This window comes from Anser cygnoides, chromosome 1 (genome assembly GCF_040182565.1).
Source record: "Anser cygnoides isolate HZ-2024a breed goose chromosome 1, Taihu_goose_T2T_genome, whole genome shotgun sequence".
Lineage (NCBI taxonomy): Eukaryota > Metazoa > Chordata > Aves > Anseriformes > Anatidae > Anser > Anser cygnoides.
In genome coordinates, this window is record NC_089873.1 from 55,723,227 (window position 1) to 55,737,560 (window position 14,334).

Sequence of the window (14,334 nt, forward strand, 5' to 3'; positions counted from 1 at the left end):
TGTCGTGGAATAATGCACAGGAACTCTGTAAAGAATGGCACCTTACAGATGCCAAGTAAAACAGAGGCTGACCACAGCTTTAAAAGGTCCTGTGACCCTTTTGGCATGAGATGTGGAACTGGCCTGGGACCTTGGCCAAACTCCAGCTCAGATAGTCTTGTAAATGCTGAGGTAGGAAGATAAATACAGTGAAAACAATCTGGAGGGCTTTGAAAGGAAAGATGCTGCATAAGCAGTCCCTGCTAATGTTTGGGTTGTTGCCTGCTCTCTCGGTCCATGCACCTGTTTTGAAGTTGGTTGTCATTTTGCTCTGATTGATGTCTTTGCAGCCTTTGTAATATACAACTTTCTCAGCCTCTGCTATGAGTACTTGGGAGGGGAGAGCTCCATCATGTCTGAGATCAGAGGGAAACCAATTGAGTGAGTATTTGTCCTGCTTACAGCGTGATGCTCTCATCCTTCCATGCCCATCTGCCGTGCCTCTGTCCCTGTCCTGTCTCTAAAAAGTGTGTCAGGTGGCAAACGTCTGCTGGGACTGGGCAGGATGGCTCGTGGTGATTTGCCAATATCCTGCTCTGAGACAGATCAGGCTGATCACGGTCTCCTGGGCAAGTTGGATTGATTCACAGCTCTTCTGAACACCTGCCTACTCCTTTGTTTCTTTTCTTCCATTCTTCTCCTTTGAATCTTCCCTGTCTGCAGTTGGTTGTGCATGCTCCTTCGGGGCTGGTTTTCTCCCCATGCTACTCAGTTTAAAAAAAAATAAATTAATTTGGAGTGTGGAGTTAGGATGTTTTAAACATGCCTCTGAAAGAGGCTATGGCTGTGACTGTGGTCACGACTGGAGAAAGCGCCAGTTCTGTGACTGCTGCAGAGGTAGGCAAAGAGGGCAGGAATCTTGTGCTCTAGCCCAAATCTTGCTTCTGATCGCTGTCGTCTTGTGGTGGTTCTTTCAGGTCCAGCTGTGTGTATGGGACTTGCTGCCTGTGGGGAAAGACCTATTCAATTGGATTCCTGAGGTTCTGCAAACAGGTATGGGCTGAAGCAGCTGTGCTGTTCTCCAGAACCGAATGAAGTCTGTGGCGGGCGTGGCAATGTTGCCTTCTGCTGCTGAACTTCTGAGATGTGCATTCCTTTTAATGGGTTTGTAATATCGTTTTGAGGGAGGCCTGCAGACTGCTGAGAGGCTTTTCTTGTTTTGGTTGTGTGTGTGTGGTTTTTTTTCTTTTTCTTTTTTTTTTTTAATGATGTTAATATTTTCTGCTCAACCCCATTAGCCCTGGGACCTGACATTAGCCCTGGGAAGGTACTCAGAATTTTTCTTCCCTTTCTGCATTGCAGAGGTCACGACTTTAAGAAATGGATGGCTGGGCTGTGTTGCAGACACCCAGCAGTTGTGTAACAGCCTCCTGAATTCCCATTGCTGCCGTTGTGGTTAGAGTTGAGGAGGGGGTGGAGGTTAAGCGTGACACAATGCTTTGTAGGAGGAAACGGGTATTGCTCACCGTGTGTGTGTGTGTCTGTCTGTGCGGGATTGGGTAGGTTGATGGGGAGGGAATGAGGGATCTAAACCTCGATACAGCCTTCGTCTGCTCATCCCTGGAGTTCAGGTCAGTCACCTCTGGCTGCCGTGAAACAGCAGGTGGGTTCCAAGGCTTTGCTCACGGACTGAAATGAACACATGAGGCTCCTCCGGAGACAGCGTGAAGCCAGTGTGGTTCTTTGAAAGGGTTCAGGTCACTGTAATTCCAGTCACTGGGGCTAGATCTCTGCCCTGGCTTCTCCTCCACATCATGCCCCATCTTCTGTGGTTTAGCAACATGCAGGAACATCAAAAGTACAAAGCAGCCTCTTAGTAATATCCAGTGGCAATCTCTGCAGCGTGGTTGGCCTTTCTCAAAATAACACATCTTTTTCTCCACTCTGTTTGGCTCTGCCCTGTATTCTGCCCTCGTGGCTTTCCTGTTTTCTTCCCTGAAACTTTATTCCTAAACTGCTCCCCGTATGTTGTCTATTCTCTTTCTCTTGGGGTTCATTTGTGCTCCCATATTTGATTCCATGCATTACCTATTCTTTTTGCTCCTAATTTTAACATTTACCTTTTAAATGTGTCACGAGCAGACCTAACACCCATCGAGGTGAATGAGTGCTGGAGAGAGAATTTCCCTTAGACCTCTTATTTCTCATGTCTCGCAGCCTCTGGCAAGTATCTCTACATCATGGGTTGCATGTGGTTGTGTTTGGGAAGTTTTTTGTTTTTTTCTTCACAACAATGAGAACTAGAAGCACTTTTCAGGGGGATTTTGCTGGCTTCTGCAAATCTCGAGCTCATTTGGTAACTCTGGCTTAGGTGGCCATTTCGCTTTTGCTTTTGCTTTGCTGCTGTCTGGCAGCAGTTCTTCTCACCAGGCCAGCCCTTTGCAAACAACTAACTCTGCTGTGGAGGCTGCGAGGGAGGCGTCTTGCAAAGGGGTGTGTTGAGTACTTCCCTCCTCCTTGGCTCGAGCTGGTATGTTGCCTTGGTGAGAAGTCTTTGACACCAAGACTCGCTTTCTGGTACTTGTAGACTTCCAGGACTGGCGAGTGAGACCTTCCGAGGCAAATTTCTGGGTAGGCTGGTGTGAAAGGGCAGCAGAGCAGGTGTCAGTGCTGACTGCTGCAGTATCCCTCCATCGTGATGCTCAGGAAGAAGAACGTGCTGAAAGGAGCCCCCTGCCCATCTTATCCCTGCTCCCTAGCTTCCCACTGCTTCCTGCCACCACCTGCCCGTGTTTTCTGCTTTTCCAGCCCCTTTCATCCTGGGAAAGTCTGTCTGCATGTTCCGACCTCTCCTTTCCATCCTCGCCACCAGCCTCAAGTCGTTCTCAGGCAGGTTGCTGCCGAGGGTCACTCAGTCTGCACGCGTTGCCCGAGGTCCTGCAGCAGCTGGGTGGCGTGCCGGTGGCTGCGCTGTAAAACCTGGACAGCTCATTTCCTTCGAGTTGTCTCCATTGAGGTTCTTTCTGGGTCCGTGTCTGGTGACCCTCGTGGGTCACACACCATCCATGTGCTTCCCGTATGCTGTAGCATCTTCTGGGGAAGCGACTAAAAATAGAAGGCGGTGGTTTGGATTGCGGGGAAATGGTTAAACCATCCCCAGATTGGAAGGAGGGGAAGCTCAGAGGACGGAGTTGTTTACCAATTAGCTTGACCTTTTCCAGTTCACATCTTTACAGTGACTCACGAACTGGCATGTGCTGGGGTTTTTAATCTCCTTGAAGTCTTATGACCACTAACAAATTGCATCGTATCCAAAGCAATTATTCCTCTTCGGTTTTGCTTTCTTTCCATACACAGCCCTCCCCACGTGTGCAGGTCAGCACCTGCCCAGGCTCTTGCAGTCTTCTTTGGGGAGACGTGGTGATGTTTTCAGGGTCACAGTCTGCTGCTCTTTTAGGGCCTTGGCATTCGGCTTTCCCTGTACCCAGAAAAAAATGAAGCGTGGGGTGGCTTTGAGAGAGGAATCCTGATAGGAGCCATGACGTATACCTGTAGTGCCTACTGCCAGACTGGACAGAGCTGATCCCGAGTGCTGCAGAGTCTTTGGGGAGATTCAGAAAAGGCGCGTGGGTGACAACAGAACGGCTGTAACTTCTCTCTGGCCAGACAGTGTACACAAAATGCCTTAACGTGGTGGCAGCTGTCACAGTTCCTCCTCAGAGAGCTGGCTTTCATCTCTTTCACCAAGGAGGCCTTGTTACCTAGCTTTATGGCAACTCCAGCTTGGGGTGTGCTTCCCTCCCCCGGCATTGCTTTGTGTTGTGTGCTTCACCCTACATACGCTGTGCTTGTACCATAGCACAGCACGGGATTGTTTTCATGCAGTTACTGGGCGTAAATGTGCACGTACTTACTCCGAATCTCCTCTGTCTCCTGTTGGGTGCTTGCACGGCAAGTCACGGTGGACACTGACACGTGCACTGGGTGTTTGTTTGCGACCTTGGCCTCTTGCACCCGCTGCCTTCTCACTCCTCCTCTCTCGTTCCCGCAGGCTACCCTGCAGTTCTGTGTGGTGAAGCCCCTCATGGCCATCAGCACCGTCATCCTTCAGGCCTTCGGCAAGTACCAGGATGGCGACTTTGAGTAAGTTTGTCTAGCCTCTAGGCCTCGCTTTCCCCTTCCCTGCTGCGCTTGCAGCCTCTGGGGGTGCTGGGCCATGGGAAAAGACTGGGGTGCTCGTGGGCTGAATATGTACGTGAGAAAAGGGGTAAACCTGTTGGCTTCAGTTTTTTTTCTGCCCTAGTTTGGGGGAGAAAGGGGAAGGGCAAGGGGAAGGGATCATACTGAGCTTTTCAGGTGTTCACATATTTTCTCTCTTCAGTGTAACCAGTGGCTACCTCTACGTGACGATCATCTACAACATCTCTGTCAGCCTGGCACTCTATGCTCTCTTCCTTTTCTACTTTGCCACACGTGAGCTGCTCAGTCCCTATAGCCCAGTCCTCAAGTTCTTCATGGTGAAGTCTGTCATCTTCCTGTCCTTCTGGCAAGGTGAGCTGCTTTCCCCATCGCTTGTAGCCACAGGGAGCTCTGTGCAGGGGCTCAGATGCCAGAATTCATAGAACAGATGATTAATAGCCAGAATGTGTTTCTGTTTATTTATTTATTATTGCTATTATTGGATTTGTTTTACGGTCTTCTGTTGCTTTTCTCAGGGAGAGCTGGTTTGCTCGTTTTCCTGTTTGTTTCTGTGCTCCTGAATCCTCGCTGTTCCTCCATGTGCACGTGCACACATCTCTCTGGCAAAACCAGCTGTTTGGCTGAAGGGTCCTTTGCATTCCTGAAGCAATCGTAAAGCACGAGCTGCCAAGGTTTTATCTGCGTGCTGCCATTTTATTGATTAAAGCGACACATTTAAATTATTACTTTTGTAATGCTGTGTAATCAAAATTGTAATGGCTTGTCTGTGATGCCTGTGAAGCAGCAAGCTAGCTGAATGCCACAGGAGCACCACCAAGCACTGCTGTTCGTGAAGGGCGTTCAGAATACACACACGTCGTGAGGCAGACGCGCGTTCAGAAAGCCTAAATTCCACCTCAGCTTAGTGCCTCTTACTAATTGGCTCTGAGCATTTCCCTGTTCGGTGCCCTACTTAAGTTTACCGAGCTGCACTTCAAAGACTAATTGAGTAGGAACTTAGGTGGAATTTAGGCTGTTGGAGCATGGCCCATCCTCCCCGCATACAGACAGACTAATAAGCTGTCTACTTTTTCATCTCGAGCCATATGGTCACACGCTTTCTGCCTTCTCTGGAATTCTTCAGCCAGCCACCTGGTTATGGACAGGGAAAAATATCTTTCTTACAGTTGTGTGTCATAAACAGTTTATGCTTCAAGAGAAAAGCTCAGTTACCTCTTTTTTTAGCTTTAGTTAGTGGAGGTGCTGAGATCACCCGTGGAAATATCTGGCTGCTTTATATCCTTTAGGGCTGAAGGCCTGTAGCAGCTAGTTCCCAAGAATAGTTCAGCCGAGGATAGAAGAGGATCAATGTTTGAACATTCCTTGCTTAAACACATCTATTTCATTTATTCCTCCTTTTTTCGTTGTTGTACAGGTGAGCGAGGGAGTATCCAGCTTGCTCTGGTTGTGGTTCCTGTGTTAAATGGGTTTGCATTCCTAGAGCATAGACAGCTATCTCCATTTGCCCCCGTTGGTGTGTAATCATGGTTTTCGCACGTTTACATGAGGTTGTTGCTTCGTGTAGGGATGCTGTTGGCCATCTTGGAGAAGTGTGGTGCCATCCCCAAAATCCACTCCGCCAACGTGTCTGTGGGTGAAGGCACGGTCGCTGCTGGGTATCAGGACTTCATCATCTGCGTGGAGATGTTTTTCGCGGCCATCGCCCTGCGCCATGCCTTCACCTACAAGGTGTACGCGGACAAGAGACTTGATGCACAAGGTAGGAAATGTGCTGGTGCGTATGGCATGTCTGTGGGGTGGCGAGACTGGGTGGAGATGGGTCCCTCCAGCAGCCAGCACTCTGATATGACTCCCAACCTGAACGCTTGGAAAAACATCATGTCCCCTCCTCCGTGGCGTCTGAGCAGATTTCGTTGTGCAACAGCTCTGCAGGGCAGAAACCTTGCCTGAATTGCATTGTTCCCTTTTCGCTTCCCTAGTGTGCCACCCACGGTAGCTTGTTGCAGACCTCAGGGCTGCAAGAAGTTGCATCCTTTCGGTAGAGTGGGTTTGTCCTTCTTCCTGTCTCCCCAAAGGGGAACTCCATTGCTCCAGATTGTGCAACAAGCTGAAGGCAGGAGGGACAGGGCCTGAAACAGGCTCTGTTTTGACTCCAGCTTGGGAGGATGAGGCCGTGCTTTGGCAATATGTTTGGCTTGGAGGAGGAGGATCTTCCTGTAATGACTTTGAAGGTGGAGCTGCTAGAAATCTTATTCTGGGGAAGAGGGAGGTGTAAGTTCTCTAGGAACTGGGGCTTCTCGTTTTCCAAATAAAGGTGTTCCTTCCTGTTGCGGGGTTCTGTGCCGAGCCGTGGGAAGGCAGCACCCCTGGGCTGTGTTCGTGTAGGTAATCCCTCCATCCCAGCCAGCCCCAGAGGTTTTGGCAGGATGGTGGCCGCAGCTGGGGGAGGTGAGATCTGTGTGTGTTGAAGGGGTAAACTGCTGCCTGGTACTTTGGGGGTGACTTGGTGGCGGGTCTTGTTCAGTTCTTGTTATTTCCTCTCTCTCTTTCTCTCTGTCTCTCCCCCCTCCTCTTTTTCTCCTCCTTTGCTTTGGCCACTCGTCCCCGATGCAGCCGTTCCATCGTACGGGCCATACGGTAGGTGCAGCATGCTGTGTGTGTTCGTCTCAGCTGGATTTAACTGGGATGCCCTTCTGTCCTGGCTCCCAGCCTGCCTACTGCCTCTTCTCCCCCTTGTCCCCCCTTCGTGTAGCTCTGTAACCTGACTGCCTCGCACAGCTGCTCTAGGGTTGTCTGGATCATAAATCGTAGAACAGCCCCTCGGGCAGTGGCATAACCCCGCGCTGGAGCGTTCGTGTTGGGCCTGCGTGAAACATCTCTCCCCAGAGAACTGCACGGGGCCGGTCTGGTCTCTCTCACTGCAGCCTCCCTTCACTTTCACGAAGCTAATCGGCATGCCTCGGTCGTTTGGGGAGCTTGTCCTTGGGACTGAGCAGAGTCAGAGGCCCGTGCTGGAAAAAAAAAAAACAACTTTACAGAAGCACCTCCCCACTTGGCTGTCTTTGCTGCACACCTGAGCCAGCACAGGTAGTGCGCAGTGGGGGTTGTTGTGGGGGTAAAGTCCCATTCTCGTGGCACGGCCTCCATTTGGTGCTGAGGTGGATTCTCTTTAGGACTTCAGGGGGAGCGCTACTGGTAAAAACTTGACACCGTTTGTGTGGCATTTCCTCGGCAGCTGCTGAAGGAAGTCTGTAAATAAAGCTCTGCAGGGTCTAGGAGTGCATGCTCCCTGTCCTTACCTTCATGCCGAAGGGCGTGGGGGAAGGCAGCAGCATCCTTCACATGTCCCTCCCCATCTTGCCCCCAACAGGTCGTTGCGCTCCCATGAAGAGCATCTCCAGCAGCCTCAAGGAGACCATGAACCCTCACGACATCGTCCAGGACGCGATCCACAACTTCTCCCCAGCCTACCAGCAGTACACCCAGCAGTCGACGCTGGAGCATGGCCCCCCCTGGCGCAACGGCGGTCACGTCATCTCGCGCTCCCACAGCTGCTCGGGCGCCCGTGACAACGAGAAGACCCTCTTGCTGAGCTCTGATGATGAGTTCTAGGAGGGGAAACGGCCAGTGCAGGCCGTCATTCTTCCTCTTCTGTTGGTTTTTGTTATTTTTTTTTTAATTTATTGAAGCATAAACGTGCGAGTCATATCACTTCCTAGAGAGTACAGGTTGCAGAAGTGGGCAATTCCCATTAGGTTTTTTGGGTACGGACGCGATGAGTGGTGTGGAGTTAGGGGATTGGCCAAGACTCTGTTCTTGAGCCTGTTCCTTCCAGCAGCAATTGACTGGAATTAATCGAAGCAAAGCTACGGGGTCGGGGGCTCTGGCCTCCCCCACTTGCCCAGCTTGGTGTGGCACACGACTGGCCAGAGTCTGGAGTTGTGGCCAAAAATGTTTTTCTTTTCAGCTGGACAACCTGACCGCTTCGTGTTCCTCCTCCCGAATGGTTGGTGTAGGCACAGCTTGCTCTCCCAGCTCCCTGGTACTAACGTCTCTGCGATCTTTGGGAGATGGGATTAGGATGCAGTGATGAGCGTTCCCAAGGACCAGACTGGAGAATGGTCTTTCTGTTAGCCATTGCCTCGAATATTTGGTCGGGAACAGCTTCTCCCACCCCTCTTCAGCACTGGTTGTGCAGTCCTGTACGTAAGCGAGCAAAAGGGAAAAGGACGGGACTTTCTTCCTGTTCCACCCTCTCTGCATCCTCTCTGCTCCCCGCTGAAGCTCAGCAGGGGTGGAATTATTGTCTCACAGGGGCAGGGTTTGCTAATCACCAGGTTCACATCTCCCCTGCATTCCTGTGGCAAGATGCCTCCCTGGAGCATCTGTCTCCCGCTCGCAAAACCTGAGGACTGGCCGTGATAGGGGGTGGAAGTTTGCACAGCTCTGGCCCTTCCATCCTTCTGGGGGGGAAGGAACTTTTGTAAACACTAAGCTGTTCTTTCCTCTTGTTCCCTGCCCCTCTTAAAGACGTGGATTGCACCAGCCAGCTGTCAGAGCAGGTCCCGGTCAGTCATCTTGCAGGTCCCCCCTGCGAGATGCACAAGCTTTGCCCTTAGACTGGAGTATCCAGAAAGGGACGTCGCACACTCCTTTGCTTTTCAGCTCCGTAACCATTCCGGGCCAAACCAGAGCAGGCTTGAAACCTGGCGCAGCCTGCTTGAAGGTGTCCCTCTGCTTCCCAGGCAGCAGCTGCTGCTCCACGCTTCACGGGCCCTGCAGCAACTGCGCTGCTCTCCAAGGTGGAGCCAGCATCCACGGGGTGAGAAAAGAAGCTTCCCTTTACATTTGTCAAGTTTTGAATTGCCCCCTAGATTTTTAGTGGAGCCAAAATAAAAACAATCCCTCTGCGGATCTGTCCAGGGACCAGGAACTGCTTAAAACTGGCTGGGGAGCGGGGGGAGCACACTCAAGTGCCATAGATCAGACGCCCCTGCCCCTGAAATGGAGAGGCTGCAGCAAGTTTCTGCTTTTTTCTTGCCTCTAGTTTCTCTGTTCTTCTCCCGCTTGACGCCTGCCTTGCCACAAGAATACCTTCACGTTTCCAGACTGCCCCTTGCTGCTCTGCTAGAAGCGGGGTCTCACTGCCTGGAGTTTGCTTTTCCTCTTGTGTCGCGATCTGTGCGCTTGCTCGTTCACTTTCTCACAAGCAACCGCGAGCACGGGGCTCCTCTGTTCCTCAGCACCCCTCTCAGGGCTGCGCGCTCACATCCAGCAACGCCACACAGCTGGCTACTGCTTTTCCTAAATCTCACCGCTGAATAGACATGCAGATGCTTTCTTTTTCCTCATCCCGTAAGCTACCTGGACAGCAGGACTGAAGATTGGATAGGCTTTCCTTCCGTCTCCTGTGGCTTCGATGAATAGTCCTTTAGTTTGGGGTATTTGTTTTAAACGTCTTTTAGAAAAGCGGGGTGTGGGACGTGATCCCTTCCCCCTGTCCCTGTGTTTGCAGGTCTTGGTGGCACCCTGGTGTCACCTAACCAGCAAGCGGCCCCGGTGTCTGTTGCATGGGGTGGCTGAGATCTGAAATCTCTGGAATGGCCCTCTTGAGCTTGAAGATGATCTGGGCTTGGGGATACGTTTTCTGAACTTTGTTTTAAAAACGGATGCTGCATATGTATGCCGTGCATAGGATCTGGATATTCTCAAAGCTTCCTCTCTGTAGTGGTTTAAAGCATAACCTTCTTGCACTAGCTGCCTTCGGAGAAGCCCGGTGAAGAGCTAGCGCCCAAACAACAGCCAGCTGCCCTGCGTTAGCGTTTCATATATATATTTTTTAACACTACACGAGATCATCTCTGAGCTTCCTGCGCTCCCTTGCGACAGGCAGGTGTCAGAAGGAGGATTGGCTCTGAAGCCTCGCCGGCTCGGAGGAACAAATACCTAATTTTGAAGACCCAGAGCTTGAGACTGAGGCCACGGCACCTCACGGCCTTGCAGGTCTGCTCGCAGTGGCCCCGGGCCCTACCCAACCCGTCGGCTCCAGGAGTAGGCCCTTGGAGCTGCTCCCCTCACCTGCTTCCCCTCTCTGTCCTTCCTTTTTGTTTACCATGTAACATACCCGTGGGGTTTGTTTATTATTTTTCCAGGTAGAGTAGTTCTTTGTATATAAACGACTGAAAAAAAAAATTGTATGATAAATAAGACAGAGCCACCTAGTTTTGTACCTATCGTGTTTAACTGATGTGAGCTCAGCGACAAGCCGCTCTCTCTATTTTGGTCTTTGTGACGTTATACTCTGCAGAAATGAGCAAATATGATGACAAATAAAAAAATATAGAGATAATATAGATTGTACATAAGCTGCCTCTGCGTGGTGGTGTCGGCGTGCGTGACTTCTGTGAGCCAATTTAACATTTTTGCCCAGTTTCAGGGACCGAGACTTTGCCGGTCTTGTCCTCAGAGTGCCCAGCCTGGCGGTTCCTGGTCAATAGGCAAGGGAAACTCTTTCTGATTTTTTGCCGATTTGAAGAGGGAAGATGCATCCAGGAGATAAAAGCATCACCAAAGCTCCAGCAATGAACCTGCAAAGCCTTGTACACCAGGATCTAGTTATGGGAGAAGAGGAAAAGCAACACCTAAGAGTATAAGTTAGCATTGGTTTGGAAGTCATGAGCTGTGCCCCATCCCAAGTCTTTTTGGGGCATAGTTTCTTGAACGTGTCCTTTAGCAAAGCTAAAGATGCAGAGCCACAGCTCTAGCCCAAGGTTCAAGAACGACCAAACACACTCGCTTTGGAAAAAAAAAAAAAAAAAACTTGCTTTATTTGTAAAGTCTACAAAATACAGAGGAGTCGGGTAGGACACATACTGTAAGTCAGAAAATAAATAAGTATTTTTTTTTTGCTCTATATAAGTATAAGATAAAATGTGATTTGCATATATAAAATATAAAGTACGGCTCTGTACCAACATCCTGGCTGTGCCGAGAGGCGGAATGGCAAAGAGGACGTGAAAATAACTTACGGTCGTGCAATAAATAAACCCAAGAGTAGTCGGGGCAGGGGGGGACTCTAACCACGGTGCCCTCCCCGTGAGCGGCAGGCACCTCTTTTTGGGGAGGGATGGAGGCTGCAGCCGAGGCGGCTGGCGTGGCGATACCGATACCGCGGCAGGGGCGGAAAGGGGCGATCACAGGTGGTGGCAGAGGCCACACACAAGGCGTCCGCCTCCCGCTACCTCCCCGGTGCTCATCAAACCCAACTCTCCTCCGGCTTTTCAGCCTTCTGAAGAGCCGGTCATCCCGTGCTGGTGTCCAAGCTGGAGGAAAACCCCAAGGGAGGCATGACCGCCGGCGGGGCGGCTCCCAGGAGCAGGGATGCTCTGTGCCCTGGCTCCCCACCTCCCGCACCTCCACCTCTCCCTGCAATTCTCGCAGCCTCACCTCCTGCTCCCGGAGGCCAGGACGGCCTTTCCGTGTGCTTTATGGCCAACGGGGCGCAGGGGAGCACTCGCCGGGCTTGGCGTGGCCGTCCGAGCTGGCCTGCGCCGAGCAAAACAGCGTTTTATCGCCGCTCCAGCTGCCTCCGCTTCCTTCCTGCCCGTGCCTCGGCGTTTCAGAGACGCCCGGCCGGGCCGAGCGTCCCGCGGGCAGGAAGAGGCGTGAAGGATGTGCGTGATGGGGACAGAGAAAACAGCACCTCTGCTTCTCCCCTTCGCGGGCAACAGCCTGGGCTGAGCCCCTCACGTCCCCTGCCCCAAGGACCCCTCCCCTCCATCGCCATCACCTCCGGGCTCCCCCAGCACTTCCCCACCTGCCCACCCATACCCAGGCGCCAACCTGCAGCCACTTTCTCTCCCCCTCTGACCTGCCACCTTCCCTCGCCATCTCCGTCCCGTCTCGTGGGGCCGATACCAACCCCCTCCATCTTTTTCCGTCCGCCCATCGCCGCCAAACTCTCTCTCTCCCCCCATTTCCCTCCCTGGTACGTGCTCCTGGGAGCGCCTGCCCTGCGCTCAGCTCTCCCGCATCGTCCCCAAAAAAAGGGGCACATCATTTTCCTGCCAGCTTGGAGCCGTGGGACATTTCCCTGCCTCTGGCCGCGTGGGCTCATCCCCTCCTGCATGCACCCACCAGGGAGAGGGGTGCCCGGCCGGGGGGGGCTGCAGCAGGGGACGGCGCTATGGGGTAGTGCCAGGTTTTGGGAGCCACCGCTGCCTCCGCGGGGGTCCCCCATGGGGTCCTGTCCACCCCAGCACACACGTGGTGGCAGCTCCCCCTACACAGGAGGGCTGGCCCGGCAAGAGGAGGTCTGGGGACCAGAGGGGGAGGATTTTGGGGACACGTCCCAGCGGAGGAGAGGTCAGGGAGGGCTTGGGGAGGCAACCCTCAAGTCGATCCGTGGGGGAAGGCGCCCCGGGGGGTCCGTGCCCGGCCGGGGGGGGACGGGGGGCCGGCACTAGGAGTAGGCGGCCTGGTTGGTGCCGGACTTGACGATGGTGATGACGCTGGCGGTGGCCACCTTGGCGGGGGGCCCGTGGGCGGCCACGGTGCGGGCGAAGCCCTGCAGGGCCTCGTACTTGCCGCGGAGGGTGTCGAGCTCCAGGCGCATGGCGGCGTTCTCCCGGGCCAGCTTGTCCACCTCCCACTCCAGCTCCATCTTCTGCTTCTGCAGCTCTTCCTTCTGGCAGACGCGCTTCACCCGGCAGCTGGCGGCGTAGCCCCGGTTCTTCAGCGTCCGCCGGCGCTGCTTCAGCCGCGCCACCTCCTCCTTGGAGAGGCCCCGCAGGTGGTGGTTGAGCTCCCGCACCGACAGCCCCATCAGCTCCTCATCTGACAGCAGCGGCGTGTTCTCCCCCAGCTCCCGCTTCACCTGCCGGACAGACCGCGTGAGACCCCCGATAACGCACCCCCCCGTGACCCCCCCGGGTCTTCCCCCCCGCTGCTCACCTTCAGCGCCTTGCTGGAGAGCCCGTCCGCAGCCATGGTCGCCCCGTGCCAGCCCTGCCGAGAGAAGAGCCGGGTATTGCCTGCCGTGCGCCCAGGCGTGACGCCGACCCCCCTGTCCCATGCCCAGCCTTAAAACCCCCACGTCCCATCCCTCCCCCTTATAAAAAGTCCGTAACAGAGGCCAACAACAGCGGGCCTCCCGTCCTCCTTCGCCCCCCCGTCCTCCTTCGCCCCCCCGCGGGGATGCTCTGCCGTGGGGACCCCCCGAGCGCCCCAGCCTCGCCTCGGGGAGGCCGGGCCTCCTCCTGGGGAGGGCACCGGGGCCGAGACCCGCCCGGTACCTCTCGGAAAGCAGAAGCGGAGGCTCCGAGGGGCGACACCGGGCGGAGGCGCCGGGCCGGGCCGGGCACGAGCGGGGTCGCCCCGGGGCGAAGGGGGGCGAAGGGTGGGGGCCGCGGCCACGTCGCGGGGGCGGGCGAGGCAGCGTCTCACCGTGATTCAGCAGCGACGGGGGGGCACCCGAAAGCCACCCGGACTCTGCCCGTCCCCTTCTTTTTTTTTTTTTTTTTTTTAATTATTGTTGAATATTTCCCCAGCCCTACGGGAGGAGGGCGCTGGCTGCCCCAAGCGGCCTTTCCCCGCCTCGGGACCTCCCCCCCCCGCGCCGCCGGCAGAGCGAGGAAGGAGCGGAGGGGGGGGGGGGGCCCGGAGGGGCCCGGCAGCCAGGCGAGGGGCTGGAGGGGAAGGGGGAGGCTGATGCAATCGGGGCCCAGCAGGGCGAGACGCGGGGCCGGGAGGGACGCGAGGGACGCGAGGGCGCCGAGCCGAGCCCAGCCGCCTCCCCCCAACCCCGGCCCCTCGGTAGCGAGCCCCCCCCCCGCCCCCCGGCCCCCCGCGCCCCGCGCTTACCGGGAGAGGCCGCGCTCGTCCCCGCGGCGGGCGGGCGGGGCGCGCTGCGCCTCCGGCCCGAGCTGCCCGCGATTACTCACCCGCGGATTCCTTTCATTCATAAAAACACAGTCATGCGCTGACGTCACCCCCTCCCGCGCGCCCCGCCCCCGGGAGGGCCCGCCTGGCCCCGCCCCCTTCCCCCTCCCCGCCCTTCACAAAGATGGCGGCCGCGCCCCCCCTTTCTCCCCCTCACTCGCCCCGCCCTCCTCTCCCCTCCCCATTCGCTCCTCCCCCCCGCTCCGCGCAGCCCAT

The 14,334-nt window shown here is 54.8% G+C and overlaps 2 protein-coding genes across 6 annotated transcripts in view; one reads left to right on the forward strand and one right to left on the reverse strand.

Moving 5' to 3' along the window:
- Nucleotides 1–10,528, forward strand: part of TMEM184B (transmembrane protein 184B) — a 26,951-nt gene extending 16,423 nt beyond the window's left edge. The window contains exons 4-10 of one of the 2 annotated variants that reach the window (XM_066996332.1): nucleotides 330–420; nucleotides 957–1,032; nucleotides 4,031–4,122; nucleotides 4,361–4,530; nucleotides 5,744–5,938; nucleotides 6,793–6,816; nucleotides 7,550–10,528. In XM_066996332.1, coding sequence (XP_066852433.1) covers nucleotides 330–420; nucleotides 957–1,032; nucleotides 4,031–4,122; nucleotides 4,361–4,530; nucleotides 5,744–5,938; nucleotides 6,793–6,816; nucleotides 7,550–7,791 — 890 coding nt within the window. In that variant the 3' untranslated portion in view covers nucleotides 7,792–10,528. The remainder of the gene's footprint in view (nucleotides 1–329; nucleotides 421–956; nucleotides 1,033–4,030; nucleotides 4,123–4,360; nucleotides 4,531–5,743; nucleotides 5,939–6,792; nucleotides 6,817–7,549) is intronic. The other variant, XM_013180933.3, reaches the window with a different exon arrangement.
- On the reverse strand, nucleotides 9,893–14,169 carry MAFF (MAF bZIP transcription factor F). Of its 4 annotated transcripts, none has more exons than XM_066996354.1 (3): nucleotides 14,121–14,169; nucleotides 13,132–13,185; nucleotides 9,893–13,054 (listed from the first exon to the last, which is right to left on the reverse strand). In XM_066996354.1, the coding sequence occupies exons 1-3, from the start codon at nucleotides 14,139–14,141 to the stop codon at nucleotides 12,641–12,643; spliced, it is 489 nt and encodes a 162-aa protein (XP_066852455.1). In that variant the 5' UTR covers nucleotides 14,142–14,169; the 3' UTR covers nucleotides 9,893–12,640. The 4 variants fall into 4 exon arrangements, with proteins under 4 accessions (XP_066852455.1, XP_066852458.1, XP_066852459.1 ...); XM_066996357.1 differs by having other exon boundaries at nucleotides 14,041–14,152; XM_066996358.1 differs by lacking the exon at nucleotides 14,121–14,169 and adding an exon at nucleotides 13,624–13,776.
- Between the last annotated feature and the right edge of the window lie 165 nt (nucleotides 14,170–14,334).